This window comes from Artibeus jamaicensis, unplaced genomic scaffold (genome assembly GCF_021234435.1).
Source record: "Artibeus jamaicensis isolate MK-2021 breed Jamaican fruit bat unplaced genomic scaffold, CSHL_Jam_final contig_525, whole genome shotgun sequence".
Classification (NCBI taxonomy): domain Eukaryota; kingdom Metazoa; phylum Chordata; class Mammalia; order Chiroptera; family Phyllostomidae; genus Artibeus; species Artibeus jamaicensis.
The window spans coordinates 4,998,615-5,014,328 of NW_026521874.1; the positions used below are offsets into that span (position 1 = coordinate 4,998,615).

The 15,714-nt window shown below is 39.1% G+C and overlaps 1 protein-coding gene across 6 annotated transcripts in view; it reads right to left on the reverse strand.

Annotated features, from left to right (window-relative positions):
- Positions 1 to 15,714, reverse strand: part of ATXN2 (ataxin 2) — a 100,864-nt gene that overhangs the window by 30,669 nt on the left and 54,481 nt on the right. For 5 of the 6 annotated variants that reach the window (XM_053669823.1, XM_037133448.2, XM_053669822.1 and 2 more), the window contains exons 6-11: positions 15,290 to 15,414; positions 9,096 to 9,187; positions 8,408 to 8,605; positions 6,661 to 6,839; positions 4,554 to 4,763; positions 1,741 to 1,923 (exon numbers count right to left, since the gene is read on the reverse strand). In XM_053669823.1, coding sequence (XP_053525798.1) covers positions 1,741 to 1,923; positions 4,554 to 4,763; positions 6,661 to 6,839; positions 8,408 to 8,605; positions 9,096 to 9,187; positions 15,290 to 15,414 — 987 coding nt within the window. The remainder of the gene's footprint in view (positions 1 to 1,740; positions 1,924 to 4,553; positions 4,764 to 6,660; positions 6,840 to 8,407; positions 8,606 to 9,095; positions 9,188 to 15,289; positions 15,415 to 15,714) is intronic. The other variant, XM_053669824.1, reaches the window with a different exon arrangement.

The following is a 15,714-nucleotide window of genomic DNA, read 5'->3' on the forward strand; positions in this document are numbered from 1 at the left end:
TTTATTTTTTTTGACTCACAGGATCATAGAGGGAAACTATTACTGAATAATTACCATTTTCTAATTAGTATAAAAAACAAGCTGTTACACTGTTCTGTGTGTTTTTATTTTTTTTAAGATTTTATTTATTTATCTTTAGAAGGGAAGGGAAGGAGAGGAGAGAAATATCAATGTATGGTTGCTTCTGGTGCATCCCCTGCTGGGAACTGGCCCCTGCTGGGAACTGGCCTGCAACTCACAAATATGCCCTGACTGGGAATCGAACTGCGATCGTCTGGTTCACAGGCCCGCACTCAATCCTCTGAGCTACACCAGGCAGGTCTTCTGTGTATATTTTTTAAAAGATTTTTATTTATATATATATATGTAGAAAAAGGGGATGGGAGGGAGAAAGAGAGGGAGAGAAACATCAGTGTGCAAGAGATACCGCGACTGCCTCTTGCACAACCCCAACTGGGGACCTGACCTGCAACCCAGGCATGTGCCCTGACTGGAATCAAACCAGAGACCCTTAGGTTCACAGGCTGGCACTCAGTCCACTGAGCCACATTAGCCAGGACTATGTGTATTTTAAAAAACCATTTAAAATACATATTTATTGATTCTGGGGGGAAGAGAGAAGCAGGAAGGGTCAGGGGAGAGAGAGAGGAAAACATCAATCAGTTGCCTCCCACACACACCCTGACCAGGAATCAAACCTGCATGCAATCTTTTGGTCTACAGAACAACGCTCCAACCAACTGAGCCACACTGGCCAGGCCTGTGTATATTTCTAACAACTACATTTTTACTCTTTTACATCTATAATTATGTTTTACTCTCAATATTCATTTCTAGATCACCTGAGTATGTCAAATGATTAACAGTAGAAATGAAGAAATAAAGATACTTAGAAATTCTATTTTGTTCCTTGAATTATTTCCTTATAATTGAAGACAAAAGAAAACAGAAAGTGTTAAAGGAATTTACAATATAATTATACATACATAAAGCTGAGCAGTGCACACCAACACAAGACATTTAAAAGAGCTGGATATCTTTTTGTTTGTTACGCTTAAAGATATATTTTTTAAAGGTTCAATGCACTAAGACAAGATTGTGACCAAAATACCCACAATCATTACATGTTCTAACTCCCCACAGTTACCATGAAAGCAAAACGTAAATAGCAAAAGCAGTCTTAGTTTAATGGTAAGATCTTGTCAAAGTGTAATTTTTACACTTTTATAGCTGCTGTCAGCACACTCCTCAGGCTACTCACAGATAAAACTTGAGTCCCTCGTTGTATGTATGTTTAACATTCCTCATAAGGGAAGCATAGTCAGGAATTAGCACCATAGACAGATGCTACAGAAACACACAGCACTATAAGCCTCAACAGGAATAGAAATGCAACCCCTGCAAACATTGTGACATCCTGTATTTGACTTAACTTTCAGTGGCACTTTAGAAAAGTATAGTCATACTTATGAGTATCATGAATCTCATCACAAGTCCATAAAGTAGACTCGGCAAAAATTATTTTACTCGCTGAGAAAACTGATCATAGGATTTGCTCTAACACATGGTGAAGTAAGTTGTGGAGCCCAGACTAAAAAATACACGGTTTCCAATCCCTGGTTACCTAATTTTTAATATGTACACTCACACTTCCTCAAACAGCTTGAGCACTGCCCTTCTTACTATAGTAGAATTACAAAATAAACACTGTCATTATGCTCTAAGCCAAGTGTTACTCACCCCCGCTGACCACTGACGACCAGGTGCCCCCTGCAGGACTGGTCCTTGCTGCTGGAGGGGCAGCTGCTTCACTTGGTGGGGTATGGGACACAAATTCTAGGCCACTGGAAATGGAACCCCTCCCAGCAGAAACTCTGTGATTTCGAGGGTGTCGCTGGGCCTTTGGGGACATCCTTGGAGGCCCTAAGAAAGGAACAGTGAACATGACATAAATGCTACAATGCCCATCAGTACAACTTTTGTGCTAAATACACCCCCCCCATTCACACATATTCCATTCATATTCATTCATTCTGTTTTCCTTGGTTTAAAAAAAAGGGGGGAGTAGGGAGCAAGCCATACATATTTTTGGTGGCATTCTTTCAGAATTATTTTGTAGAATGCTACAAAGTTTTACAAATAAGTTTTATTTCTCTTTATTTTTAAAGAAAGGGAGGGATAAAGTTGGTGGTAAGAAATCAATGTGATGTCATAACTCTTCAAAGATTTGAACCATGTGTTTAACCTATATTCATTATTTGTAAGCATATAAAAATAAGTAGAATAAAAATGTTAGTAGAAGTTACAGCTACATGATGAAATAATTTTTATTTTACAATATACTTTTAACTTTTCCCCTGAAATTTTCTATATTACTTCTAAAATTATAAAAACAATATTTTAAAACAAAAAAACCCTACTAACCCCTATATGTTTTTGTGTTATTAAAATTTACACGCACCCTCCTTAGATTCTCCAAAACCGTAGTGTGTCTCCCTCTCCTGCCATGGAGATCAGTTTTATAGCCCATGGCTTAGGCTGCCCTTGCCTGCAAGCAGCTCCTCAGCTTCAACAGGCTATGGGCTGAAAATTCTGTTAAGGTATGACTTTTAAAACCAGAATAACTGACTTTTAGGGAAGAAATTTGTACTCTATGAATTGCCAAATTCTACACTGTTAATTCTGCCCCCTCAGTAATGACTTCTGTTTCTAAAGAAGTCTGTCCTTCTGTCACACAACACCGGTGAACACTGTGCAGACGGCTCTCATCAGAGAAGCCGACAGTTGACACTGGGCAAAACTCACCCGAATGTCAAAGCCCAGGCTCCGCACCCTTGCCTTTGCTGCCATACTTTTTATAATGTCACATTAATTTGCATCCTCAATAGAAATTTAATCATGGATACAGTCTTAAAAAGAATGTTCATCTTATATACAACAGTTTTCAACTGGAGACAGGAGTGATTTATAACAAAGAATGATTAAGAATTGGGTATTTACATATTTTTTTACATCCTATTAGAAAAAGACCAATAATGTAGGATGGCATAGCTCAAGAAAATCAAACTACAACTTTTAAAAAATGCACTCTTTCTGGTAATATAGCAAATACAGAAACAAAACATATTCTCCTCTATTAAGCACAGAAAACCACTATATTTAATAGTTTTAATTTTGAAGTTCACACTTAAAAAATGCTTCAGTGTCACCTAACTGCACAACTACATAACACATTTTAACTCAAACTAGTTAAGAAAAAACCTTGAACGTAGCATCCCTGAGTATGCAGAAGGTGTACTTCTGCAGAAGCAGTCCACGAGCAGTCCTTACATCTTAGTGTCGTGAAGACGTTTGCGCTCACTGAGGAGTCCTGATTTATCGAACATATTCTCACGATACGAACATCAGGTATTTAAACAATGGACTGTAACAAATACTTAGATGGATTAGCTTCTTGTGTAGTGGCCATCAACACAGGTGCTTTTGTGTAAGAAAGTCACCTTGATGGTCAGGTGCAACGGTGCTGCTGAAGGTTAGCCTCTTTAGTCAGAATCACATGACCTCCCTGCCTGGATGGCAACAACTTATTAAAGAGCCGCCAACACAATTTTCTCCAGGGAAGTGCTTTCTGCCAGAAGACCATATTAGTCTCGACATTAGCTGTATCAATGCCAATTTTAATGAACAAATCTGATTAAAATTTTAACACATATATCTGAACATCAAAAGGACATTATCACTCAGAACACAGGTTTTAAATTTATGCACTGCATTTAAATTAAACTGTGATCTTTCTACAACATATCCATATATATGATATGTAGCAATGGTGAATTAGCATCAAATATTGAATGAGAATGACAGGATTTTATTTTTTTAAGGGCAAAAAATAGTTAAAAGATTAAAATTTATACATGGTTTTTATTAAATCAAGAACTTCTTCCAGGTTCAAGTAGACTTTCATTATAAAATATGGCAAAGCTAATTTTTGAAATTCTCCAGACGTAAAACCAAACATGACTGTAACCTAAAGGCTGACACACAAAGGCAGCTACATGGAATCTCCCTTTCAGAAAGTGCCCCTAAATCACCACTCCTGCCTACGGCCAACAGGTGGGTTCACTAGCACCTGGGCCAAGGAGCTGTGAAATGAACAGGCTCTGCAGTAGTCTGAGCGGAGGCTAAAGAAAGCTCACCGTGCACCATTGGCCACCTTATACATTGCGGACTGGGAGGGAGAAGGTCCTGAGGCAGGCCTTCCGGGGCTGCAAAGGAGCCCTAGCAACGGATCCCTCCCAGTGATCCCTGGTAACGGACTACCAGGCAGAGATAAACCCCATTTTTACAATTTGGGATAGTTCACAGTTTCACACAGCATTTTGTCAAATTTCTCTCTAATGAACAAAAGGTTAATAGAAACAGTTTAATAAACTAAAGTTAAAACACAGAAATTATAGGTTATCAAATAATGAAGAGGAAACTTTTCTAATTATAAACTCACATAGGAGTTAAACAAAGACAAACAAAAACATGAACAAATTGTGGTATTGTACCTTCTGAAGACATGCGTTTAGGCATAGTAGAGACAGGAGCTGGAGAACCATGAGCAGAGGGGTGAGACGGGGGTCTGGATGGCCGCGAGGGGGGCCTGGAGGGCGGCCGTGTAGGGGTGGCTGCCCGAGGTGGAAGAGAGTTGGGACCTGACTGGTAGCGAGAAGGTGGGCGAGAGGAAGGAGATGGGCAAGGCGATGGCCAGGGAACACCTGACAGAACAAATGATATGAAGGAAAGTATAAAAACTAAAGAAAAAAATGAGGGAAAAAAGTAAACAGAAAAAAAAGTAAAATGATAAAAATGATTTCTTGTACATTTTAACCCTTTGAGGACAGTCATTTGATTTGTGATAAGTTTTAGCATAACTTAAACTGACATAAATTCACATTTTACTTTAACCTCCTTAAAAGTAAATCTGTTTAAATGAATACACGTTCCCAAAGGGTTAATTAGGATCTACACATACTACTGAAGAAGACAGTTAAGACTTTGCCTAATAATCCTGCTTCTTTAACTGTTTCTGAGTAATCAACAGATTAAAGGAATATAACATATACTAGATAATTTCACACAATAACTCACAAAAACTCAGGAATAAGATTTACATTAGTTTTAGCTCTTGAGAAATAATGAAAATAAGCAGCAGCTATAAAATCCCATTAAAAATGCCAGTTTCTCATAACCATCTGTGATTTTCATCTAGTGTACACATAAGCTTCAGTCTGAAACCTCATTAAGCAAGTTAATTTAAGTAGAAATAAAACATTACTTCCACTACCTTCTCAAGTCACAGGAGTGACAAAGGTTAATAATAATTGCCTTTTCAAAAAACATTTTAATCTTTTCAAATTAGGCAATGTGGGGCCTGCTGTATCATTATGCAGTTTTTATTTAAGAGAGAATTAACTTATCTAAGAGACTGCGTAATAAACAATGCAACTACAGAGCAGTCTGACCAAATCAACCAACACTGACACAGATGTGCACAGGCTAGAACACCAGTAACGCGTGAACACAACACGGCACTTACCGTAACGTCCAGTCTCCTCTCCATAGGCTTCCACACACTTGAGTATCACACATTTCCCAGCCCCCTTCAGGTTTTTTATTTTGAAAATTCTGTTCACGAAAAACTAGAATTCTTTACTCAGTGAGCAAAGAAATCTCACCCCAATTACTAACTATAGAAATACTCAAGAGTGTTCATTTGGAGAGGAATTCTGGAGAAAGACTCAATGAAAATAAATGAAATTGGAAACTTGGAGTTCTCTATTTTTCCTCTTAACTTTCCAAACTTAAATACCTAAAACTGATTGCTCACTTTCCCCCCTAATTAGTAACACACTATTCACTTTCATTAATTACTGGATTCTCATACTGTCTGCAGTACCGCTGAAACCCGTACCACTGTCTAGTATCCCAGACTTAAATGAAAAACCATGACCTACGAGCTACATTCAATCTAGACTTAGAGTAGAAAAATCCCTTCCTACTGAAGATGCAAGTTTCTTTTACTTAAGCTAAACTACAATATCCACAATTACATCGAGAGTTGTTTTTTAAGCACATTTCACTCCACTTTCTTCACAGGACTCTTGGTCGTGTCTCATGTTAGAAGTCCCCTCTAAACTTTCTTGAAGCAAGCAGAACGTAAATGTATAAGCACACAGTAAATAAAAATAAATCTGTATTAACACTGAGTGTTCCACACAGGTTAGAATTTTCCACTTAAATTTTGTGTAAATAATTTTATCAACAAGTATTTTTAAAATTGAGAACATACCCAAAGTTTCCAATTTCTTTATATGTGGAGGTTTTTTTAAATTTTATTTTTTTGCAAAGTGAAGACATTTGCCAATGTCTCTGGTTGAATTTAGCACCTTATCTTAATACACGAGTTAATACATCATGTTAAATACATTCCAATGACTTATACTAATTTTACTAATTATCCACCAGGTAAATTTAAATTAATTTTTGAAGTGAAAACTACTTCACAGAAATCATTAAAGGTGTGCACATTCTTATCATTATGTAAACTTGTAAATATTTAGAAAGCTGTATATCTGGTCAATGACATTTGACAAATTTGGTTAAAATACTTGCCTCCATTAACTACTCTTTGGTCTGAACCAGAATTCGGGTTGAAATCTGAAGTGTGAGAGGTGGATCTTGACGGCATGGAGCCTGATCCAGGCTGGCCCATACGCGGTGAATTCTGTCTCCCACTTCCCCAGGATATGACTTCTCTATTTCTTTGTCCAGGAGGAATATATTTATTTTCCCTGAAAATGAGAGATCCTCTAAATTATCTTATCCTAAAAGGTACCAGGCCAATGAAACAAACCTTAAAGTAATTTAGGAAGAAGGGAATTCTTGTTATAAAAAGGTTAAACACTAAACCTAATGGCCTCACTCCCAGACAACCTTTCTCTTCCACTTTGCCCTGAGTTCTAGCCTCCTGCCCCTCCTTTCCCTCAGACTCTCCTTCCTAAGCACAAACTTTAACAGGTGTGTGTTCGTTCTAATCCACTTGGCCTCTTACATGGATGATTCTATCAGTCATGGTCTATCTTCCTGAAACTTTCTTCCTCCTTGGCCTTCTCTTTGTTTCCTCTGAGATCTTTTCTCTGTGTCTATTCATGGTTTTTCATGCTTTAATAGCAGCAATGCTAGTGAATGCCAAGTCCTCACTGCCAGTTGCCCAGTCTCGGCATTTCCCAATGAACACTTTAGTTCAAATCACCAGACTCTAAGCTATAAGTGTCTTAAAACAAGATGTGTATGTTACTCTAACAGGTATACGGCAGGTGGCTTTTCAACATATTTGTAAATAAATAAACGAAAGAGCCCTTAGACCCTCAAGTGCAATAAATTGCACGAATGGCCCCAGCTAGTGTAGCTCAGTGGATTGAGCACAGGCCTGTGAATCAAAGGGTAGCAGGTTCCATTCCCAGTCCGGGCACATGCCTGGGTTATAGGCCAGGTCAGCTCCCCAGTAGGGAGCAGGTGAGAGACAACCACACATTGATGTTTCCCTTCCTCCCCTCTCTCTAAAAATAAATAAAATCTTTTTAAAAACTGCACAAATGGACTCACTGTATTTCCCCTCAAACTTGCTCCATGTTTTCTAGCCCCATTACCAGTACAACCATCTGTTTACTCAGCTGTCAAATAAACCTCAGGGTCGCCCCTGGTCCCGCTAGTTACCAGGTCCTCACCCTTGCACAATTTCAAAACATTAACTGATCTCCATGTTTCAGCCAGTTCTCAATGTCCCAGAGTTTCCTTATGTAATCCCCTGCCTCCAAGGTGCTCTTTCAGTATGAAATGCAAAGTCCTTTGCTACCTCTGTCCCTATCACCAGTGTCCACCATCACACTGTTGACACTCACCCTGTATTCCAAAAACACAAAACACTAGCCTTTTCCTCAGCTGGTTGGGTTCTCTCGAACATCTTTTCACCATGCAAGGAATTCTTCTCTTACTTCTCTTTGAGTGACAGATTCACTACCCTATCACAAAATGTCACTTCCTCGGACCCTACAGGCTCTGCCAGTTCCTCCGCACACCAGATGTGCCTGGTACTCTGAACACACCTCTAATCTAAATGAGCTCTTCTAGACCTCGGCTTACTCACAATGTATACCCAACACTTGGCTCCACAGAGCTGAGGCTCCCAAAGTATTTTCCAAGATTACTATAATCTTTTCTTTAATAGAGCCTTAAACCAATTCCATTTGCATTCTCTACCTAAGCTACATTAAAGGAAGATGAAATATAATAATACACCTTGTCACACAGACCTTGAGTTGTGTATCCAAAATACTGCATCATGATTTCCTTTAAATACCTAGTGTTTATGCTGTGACCCTCACGTTCACTGGAATTTCTTTGAACTGCTGTGTATTTTTCTTCTTCGCTCCTCTCATCATTTTCCAGGGCCACCCGTGCTTTGTACTGGGCACTTGATTCAATTTCTTCTGCTAATTGGTTTGCTCTTGCTTCTCGTTTTAAAAATTCTTCCGAATTATCCCTTTCTAAGGGCACCCTGAAACATGGGGGGGGGGGGAGCAAAGTAAGTGTTTTAAAGTCATAGCTTATATATCTGTCACATTCAACTGTTAAGGGAAATTTAGAGTTTGAAATAAAACTCTGGTAAAACTGTAAGAGAGTTACAGTTATCTATTTATTTGTAAATAAAATTTTGAATTATGTTGTTAACCTTTTCCCTAGAAGAATATAACATTTTCAAATCTGGTTAAATTGACTATTCCCCCATAACCTCTACACTTGAATATTTAGTTTTTACAATTTAAAAACCTAACAAAAATAAAATTTCCACAAAGCATATATTTATAGTACAGGTAAACCACATTTATTCTGTTTTAATGGGAATTTATCAACTTAGGCAGTAACGAGATAATGCTTTCACAGACTTGTTTAATTTACAATCCAACAGAAACATTTACTCAATATAATTTGAGTTGATGATAAAGACAAATGCACTAAATATATAAAACCAAACTGTTTAAACTTACGTATATGAAGATAAACTGCTATCGTATGTAGACACTACGCCATAGTTTTCTTCATTATATCGAAACATATCATTGGGATCCCATCCATTAGACTAGAAAAAAATGAAGCTCATTTTTCAAAATGAAAAAATATTTGTCTTTTTTAATTCAGTTATAATCAATATCTGTATTAACAATATCATACTATACCAGCACAATCTAGCAAATTAAAAATGTAAGCAAAATATTCTTTTAAAAACTTTTTTTTTTGCCCTGGCTGGCATGCTCAGTAGATTGAGTACAGGCCTGTGAACCAAAAGGTCACTGCTTCAATTCCCAGTCAGGTCACATGCCTGGATTGTAGGCCAGGTCCCCAGGAGGGGGCATACAAGAGACAACTACACACTGCTCTTTCTCTCCCTCTCTCTAAAAATAAATAAATAAAACCTTTTAAAAAATGGTATTTTGTTTTGTTTAGAGAGAGGAGGAGGGAGGGAGAAAGACAGGAAGAGAAACAGCGACCGGTAGACTCTTACCTGTGTCTTGACCTGGGAATGAACCCACAACTCAGGCATGTGCCCTGAACAGGAACTAAACTGTTGACCTTTTCATTTTGGGGATGATGGCAAACCAACAGATCCATACTGGTCAGGACTAGAAATGTTTTAAGGAAAAACTTTTCTTCTATATCAACCCCTACAAGCTGGCAAATAACTATATAATTATTTGAGAGATTGTCAGTAAAAGTTTAGAATATTTATTACTTCATAAAATATGAGCCTTTAGGTCAGGATTCTTTCTTTTCCCTTACAGCCATCTTTCTTTTTTACTTTTGAGAGTAAAGTAAGTTTTACTCAGGTAGAGAAACAGAAAAGAAGCCAGGAAACAGGCACCCTTTGAAAAAAAGTGAAAACTATGCATCCAAGTGTACACAGGCCAACTCAAGAGTGAGTTGTGGACTTCCGGCCAAGATGGAGGCATAGGTAGACACACTGTGCCTCCTAGCACAACCAAAATTAAGGACAACAAAAATTTAGAAACAAAAAACAACCAGAACTGAACTGTATGGAAGTTTGACAACCATTCATCTAGATCAGTAAGAGGGGCAGAGTTGGCGGCCAGAGGATAGAGATCACACCTGAAAAAAGCGGTGGCTGGCGAACCCGGGGGTACAGGAAGTGGCTGGCAGACCTCGGACACACATTCGCATGCAGATAAACCAGATGAAAACAGGCAGTGAAACAGACTGCGCAGCCCAGGGCCCCAGCACTGGGAAATAAAGCCTAAAAGCACCAATTAAAAAAACTTGTGGGGATCGAGGTGCCAGGAGAGACTCCCAGCTTCATAGGAGAGTTGGATGGAGAGACCCCACAGGGTCCTAGAATGGACACAAGCTCACCTACCCGGGAATCAGCACCAGAAGAGTCCAGTTTGCTTGTGGGAGGTGGGAGAAGGGACTGAAATCCAAGAGAGAGAGAGAAAGGAGCAAGCACCGCTGTTCCCTCTCTGACCCTCCCCCCGCCCCCAACACAGCATCACAACCTGGCCACAGGGTTGCCCCGCTGCCCTGGTGAACACCTCAGGCTCCACCTCTCATTCGTAACAGGTATGACCAGAAAAAAATAAAATAGACTTCTGGGAAAGATGGAGGCATAGGTGGAAACACTGTGCCTCCTCACACAACCAAGTTTAAAGACAACAAAGTTTTAGTAACAAAAACGCAACAAAACACAGAAAATTAAACTGTATGAAAGTCCGACAACAATAAACCATTCAGCCAGACTGGTAAGAGGGGTGGAGTCAGCGGCTGGTGGAGCGAAGTCGGGCAGGCAAAAGCAGCCTGATTAACCCAGGAGCGCAGGTGGCAGTTGGCAGATCCCAGGTGTGGGGTGACAGTGGGCAGACCCAGTGGGGGTGCAAGGTGGCTGGCTGACTGCAGTCACACATTAGTGTGCAGATAAACCAGGTGAAGGAGCAAGCAGTGAGACAGACCGCCCAGGTTAGAGCCCCAGCGCTGGGAGTTAAAGCCTGAAAGCAACTAACTGGAGAAACTTTCGGGGTCAAGGTGCCAGGAGAAGCTCCCAGGCTCACAGAGAGTTTGTTGGAAAGACCCACAGGGTCCTGGAGGGTGCACAGGCCCATACACCCGGCAGCCAGCACCAGGGGGGCCTGGTTTGCTTGCAGGAAGTAGCAGAGGGGACCAAAATCTGAGAGAGCGTGGAACAAGCGCCATTGCCCCTCTCTGACCCCCCACCCACATACAGCATTACAACCCAGCAACCCGGGTGGCTCCACCCTGGTGAACACCTAAGGCCCCACCCCTCATATGTAATAGGCGTGACCTGACCAAAACACTATGGCTCAAGCAGTAAAAGAGCTCAAAGCCCCAGAGCCAATACTTTTAAGCAACCAAGAAATAGCCAACCTATCAGATGCACAGTTCAAAACACTGGTGATCAGGATGCTCACAGAACTGGTTGATTTTAGTCACAAATTAGAGGAACATATGAAGGCTAAACTAATTGAAATGAATGGAATTGCACAGGAAACCAATAGTGATGGAAAGGAAACTGGGACTCAAATCAAAGGAGTGGACCAGAAGGAAGAAAAAAATGACCAAACAAAAATATGAAGAAACAAGAATTCAAAAAAATGAGAAGAGGCTTAGGAACCTCCAGGACATCTTTAAATGTTCCAACATCCGAATTATAGGGGTACCAGAAGGGGAAGAGGAAGAGCGACAGGTGGAAAACTTATTTGAACAAATAATAAAGGAGAACTTCCCCAATCTGGCAAAGGAAATAGACTTTCAGAAAATCCAGGAAGCTCAGAGAGTCCCAAAGAAGGTGGACCCAAGAAGGAACACACTAAGGCACATCATCATTACATTAGCCAAGATTAAAATGAAGGAGAGAATCCTGGAAGCAGCACGAGATAAGGGGACAGTCACCTACAAAAGAGTTCCCCTCAGACTGTCAGCTGATTTCTCAAAAGAGACCCTACAGGCAAGAAGGAACTGGAAAGAAGTATTCCAAGTCATGAAATCCAAAGACCTCCATCCAAGAGTGCTTCTCAGATAAGGGCAAGTTCAAGGAGTTCATCATCACCAAGCCCTTATTATATGAAATGTTAAAGGGACTTATCTAAGAAAAAGATAAAAAATATGAACAGTGAAAAGACAGCAAACTCAGTTATTAACAACCACACCTAGAACAAAAGCAAACTAAGTAGACAGCTAGATCAGGAGGGGAACCATAGAAATGGAGATCACATGCAGGGTTAGCAACAGGGGAGTGGGGGGAGAAGGTACAGAGAATAAATAGCACAGATGGTAGGTAGAAAATAGACAGGGGGGAGGGTAAGAATAGTATGGGAAATGTAGAAGCTGAAGAACTTATGACACATGGATATGAACTAAAGGGGAAGAATGTGGGTAGGAGGGGGCGTGCAAGGTGGAGGGGAATGAAGGGGGAAAATGGGACAACTATAATAGCATAATCAATAAAATATATATTTTTTTAAAAAAGAGTGAGTTGTGCCCTGACAGCTATCTTTCTATAGGGTATTTACTGGAAATCTTCTAGAGTTGACTGATCAGTAGGTCTGTGTGAGACAAGTGGTGTTTTCTGATAGCCAAAACTATTTCCAGTGTTTGGGGGGAAGGAAGGGAGAAGCTAAAGCTTCGCCACTACACCACTGCTTCGAGGTGGAGCATGGTATTAGATGCCCACCATTGTCCCCCTCCTCCTGGGCATGCTCAAAGGGAAAGCAGCATGACAGAGTGAACAAGTAACCACTGTACAAAGTCACAAGAGCTAGGTCTGAGAACTAGCTTTTGCCATAAGTAGCTGTGGATCCTCAACAATGAGGTTCTAGGGCTTGGTGCCCTAACCTGTAATCTCAGTATGCATAAGTCTACAATTCCATGAGGAGGCTACCATTCTCTAAAGCTAAACTATATATTTTTAACTACATTCCTTAATCTATAAGAATCAATGAATCAGGGACAGAGGTAGGAAAAATCTTCACTGGTGAATATTAATGTCTCGGTAATCACTACTCTCTATTACCGTATTCTTAGGACTATAAGACACACTGGACCGTAAGATGTACCCAAGTTTTAGAGGAGGAAAATAGGGAAAAAATTTTTGAAGCAAAAAATGTGGTAAAATATTTAATAAATTGTGACCCCGCTCCACCACTGTCTCTCCACCACAGCAAGCCAGGTAAGCTACTTTCGGACTGTAGATGCACTCCCCCTTTCCTCCCAAATGTGGGCGGAAAGTGTGTCTTATAGTCTGAGAAACGCAGTAGTGTACTTCAACTCCTCTTTTAAAGTCTGACTGATGAAAAAGGCCAGATACAGTACTCAATCGTAACCCATATCTCGAAGAGAGAACACAGAATCACCCAAGCAATGTGGATGGCAGTTAACACTGAATCTTGCCTCTAAATCAACCATCAACTCTGGGTCCTTCTGCACTAATCCAGATAAAACTATAATGTAATTCCACCACTACCACAACCCTTTAGTCCTAACACATGGACAAGAATTCAGTTACCTATGGAGGTTTCAAAATTACTTAAATAGTATGTGCTTCATGTAACAAATCTCAACCGTGCAGAAAGACATACAACAAAGTTAATGTCTTCCAATTCCAGCATGCATAACTACTATTAATAACTTCTTGGGCTTAATCTAGACAGTCTCTGTGTATATATAAGAATATAATCAGCTTTCCTAAAAATTTCAAATAGAATCTTCTTGTTCTAAAACTTGCTTTTTCTTTGATTAACTCTTGCATATCTTTCCACATCAGAATACTATTCTTTTTAGTGGACACAGAGTATTTCAACTGAACGAAGGTACAATTAATGTACTTAACCTACACCCTTCTAATAGACAGTGAAGATGTTAACCAATTTTTCACTATCAGAAATGGCTGCCAAAAACATCCTCATATATAATTATTTTAACATCTTCTGAATATATTAGGGAAAAAAATAAATTCTCAGAGGTAGAACTGCTAAACAAAGTGTATGTGTATTTTAAATTTTGATAGATAATTGCTTGAAAGCATCTATCAATTTTTCTGCCTATCATTAAAAAAAAGAGTGCCCGCCTGGCCAGGTAGCCCAGTTGGTTAGTGTCGTCGCAACACGTCGAGGTTACAGGTTTGATTCCCAGTCAGGCAGGGCACATATCAGAATCAACCAATGAATGAAAGAATGGGTGGGGCAGCAAATTATTAGGTTTTTTTTTTCCTCTCTCTGAAAAATTAAAAAAAAAAAAAAAAAAAAAAAAAAAGGAGTGCCTACTTCTCCATACCTTCCATACAGGGGATGTGCCACACAGGCCTCAGGAACCTTCACACGAGGTTATATTTGCTTCTTTAAAGTCTGAAAATTAATAATGATGTGCTGCCTATGTCACACCCAAAAAATGTTTCCTATGTATTTTGACTGAACAACGACTTAAACGATAAAAGATTTGTTATAAAGACTTCACTGTAATGTTCCATGGAAGAGTCTTCATCCAATTTAAATTTTGATAACTAAACACTCCCTTTTGGCAAGAGATTTTGCTTTCTATCTCTATAGTTTAGAAAATTAATTTATAGAATCCTAAAGACAGAGTCTTTATTAAGCATTTTATTTACAGATGGTATGTATGTTACAGGAAAAGTAAAAATATTTGCCAAGAGGCTTTTAAAAACAGATTTTTGTGGAGAATAATCTTAATTTAAGCCCAAGAAATTTACCTGTTGCTTTAATTCTAATGTTACCTAACTATATACCTTAATCATAGGCTTCCTCAGAGAAGCCTAAAGGTGTACTTGGACCTCACCTAAAATCAAGACAAGATACCACACCACTTGCCTTGGGCTGCCTTATTGGGGCAGAGTTCTCAAAGCAAAACGGGGTGGCATTTCCAGTTTCCCATGGTTTCTTATTTAAATTTCTAAGTTGCTTGTTATGACTTACTTTAAAAACAGAGAAATAATTTGTAAGCATCCCAAAGAAACATTTTTCTGTATATACTGCCCTGAGGTAGAGATGGGGAAAACAGAGATGACAGTCTTATTTACACAACAAAACTGCTGCTTTAAATATACCTATAACAATAACAACATACTTAAGTTAAAACCAAGTGACAGGATGTCATACCACATCATGTGGCCACAGACTGATACCAATCCAAACACATTACTTACAACATCATTTTCCAAAGCTTCTAGTTCCTCATTAGCAGTGAGTTCACCTGAATCCCAGGGTTCCAGGTCCTTCTCTTTGTGTTCACCATTCACTTTAGCACTGATTGCAGAATCAGTAAAAGCATCTGTAAAGGATATTTTTGGTTTAAAGATCATACAACCAACTAAAGAATGGACTACTATACACACATAAATTATCAACAAAGAAAAAAATCAACAAAGACGTATGCTAACAAATAATTATGAAAAGGAAATCTCTAATACAGAAAAAATAACACTCATTAACAATATGCTTTCAGATGTTTAATGCTCCTAATTCTATAGCCTTCAAAAAACTTAATTGCCATCATAGATAATTATTAATGAAGGTATATATTCTCATATAATTTTAAGCCACATAAAATGTTTCTTATGTATTCACAAGT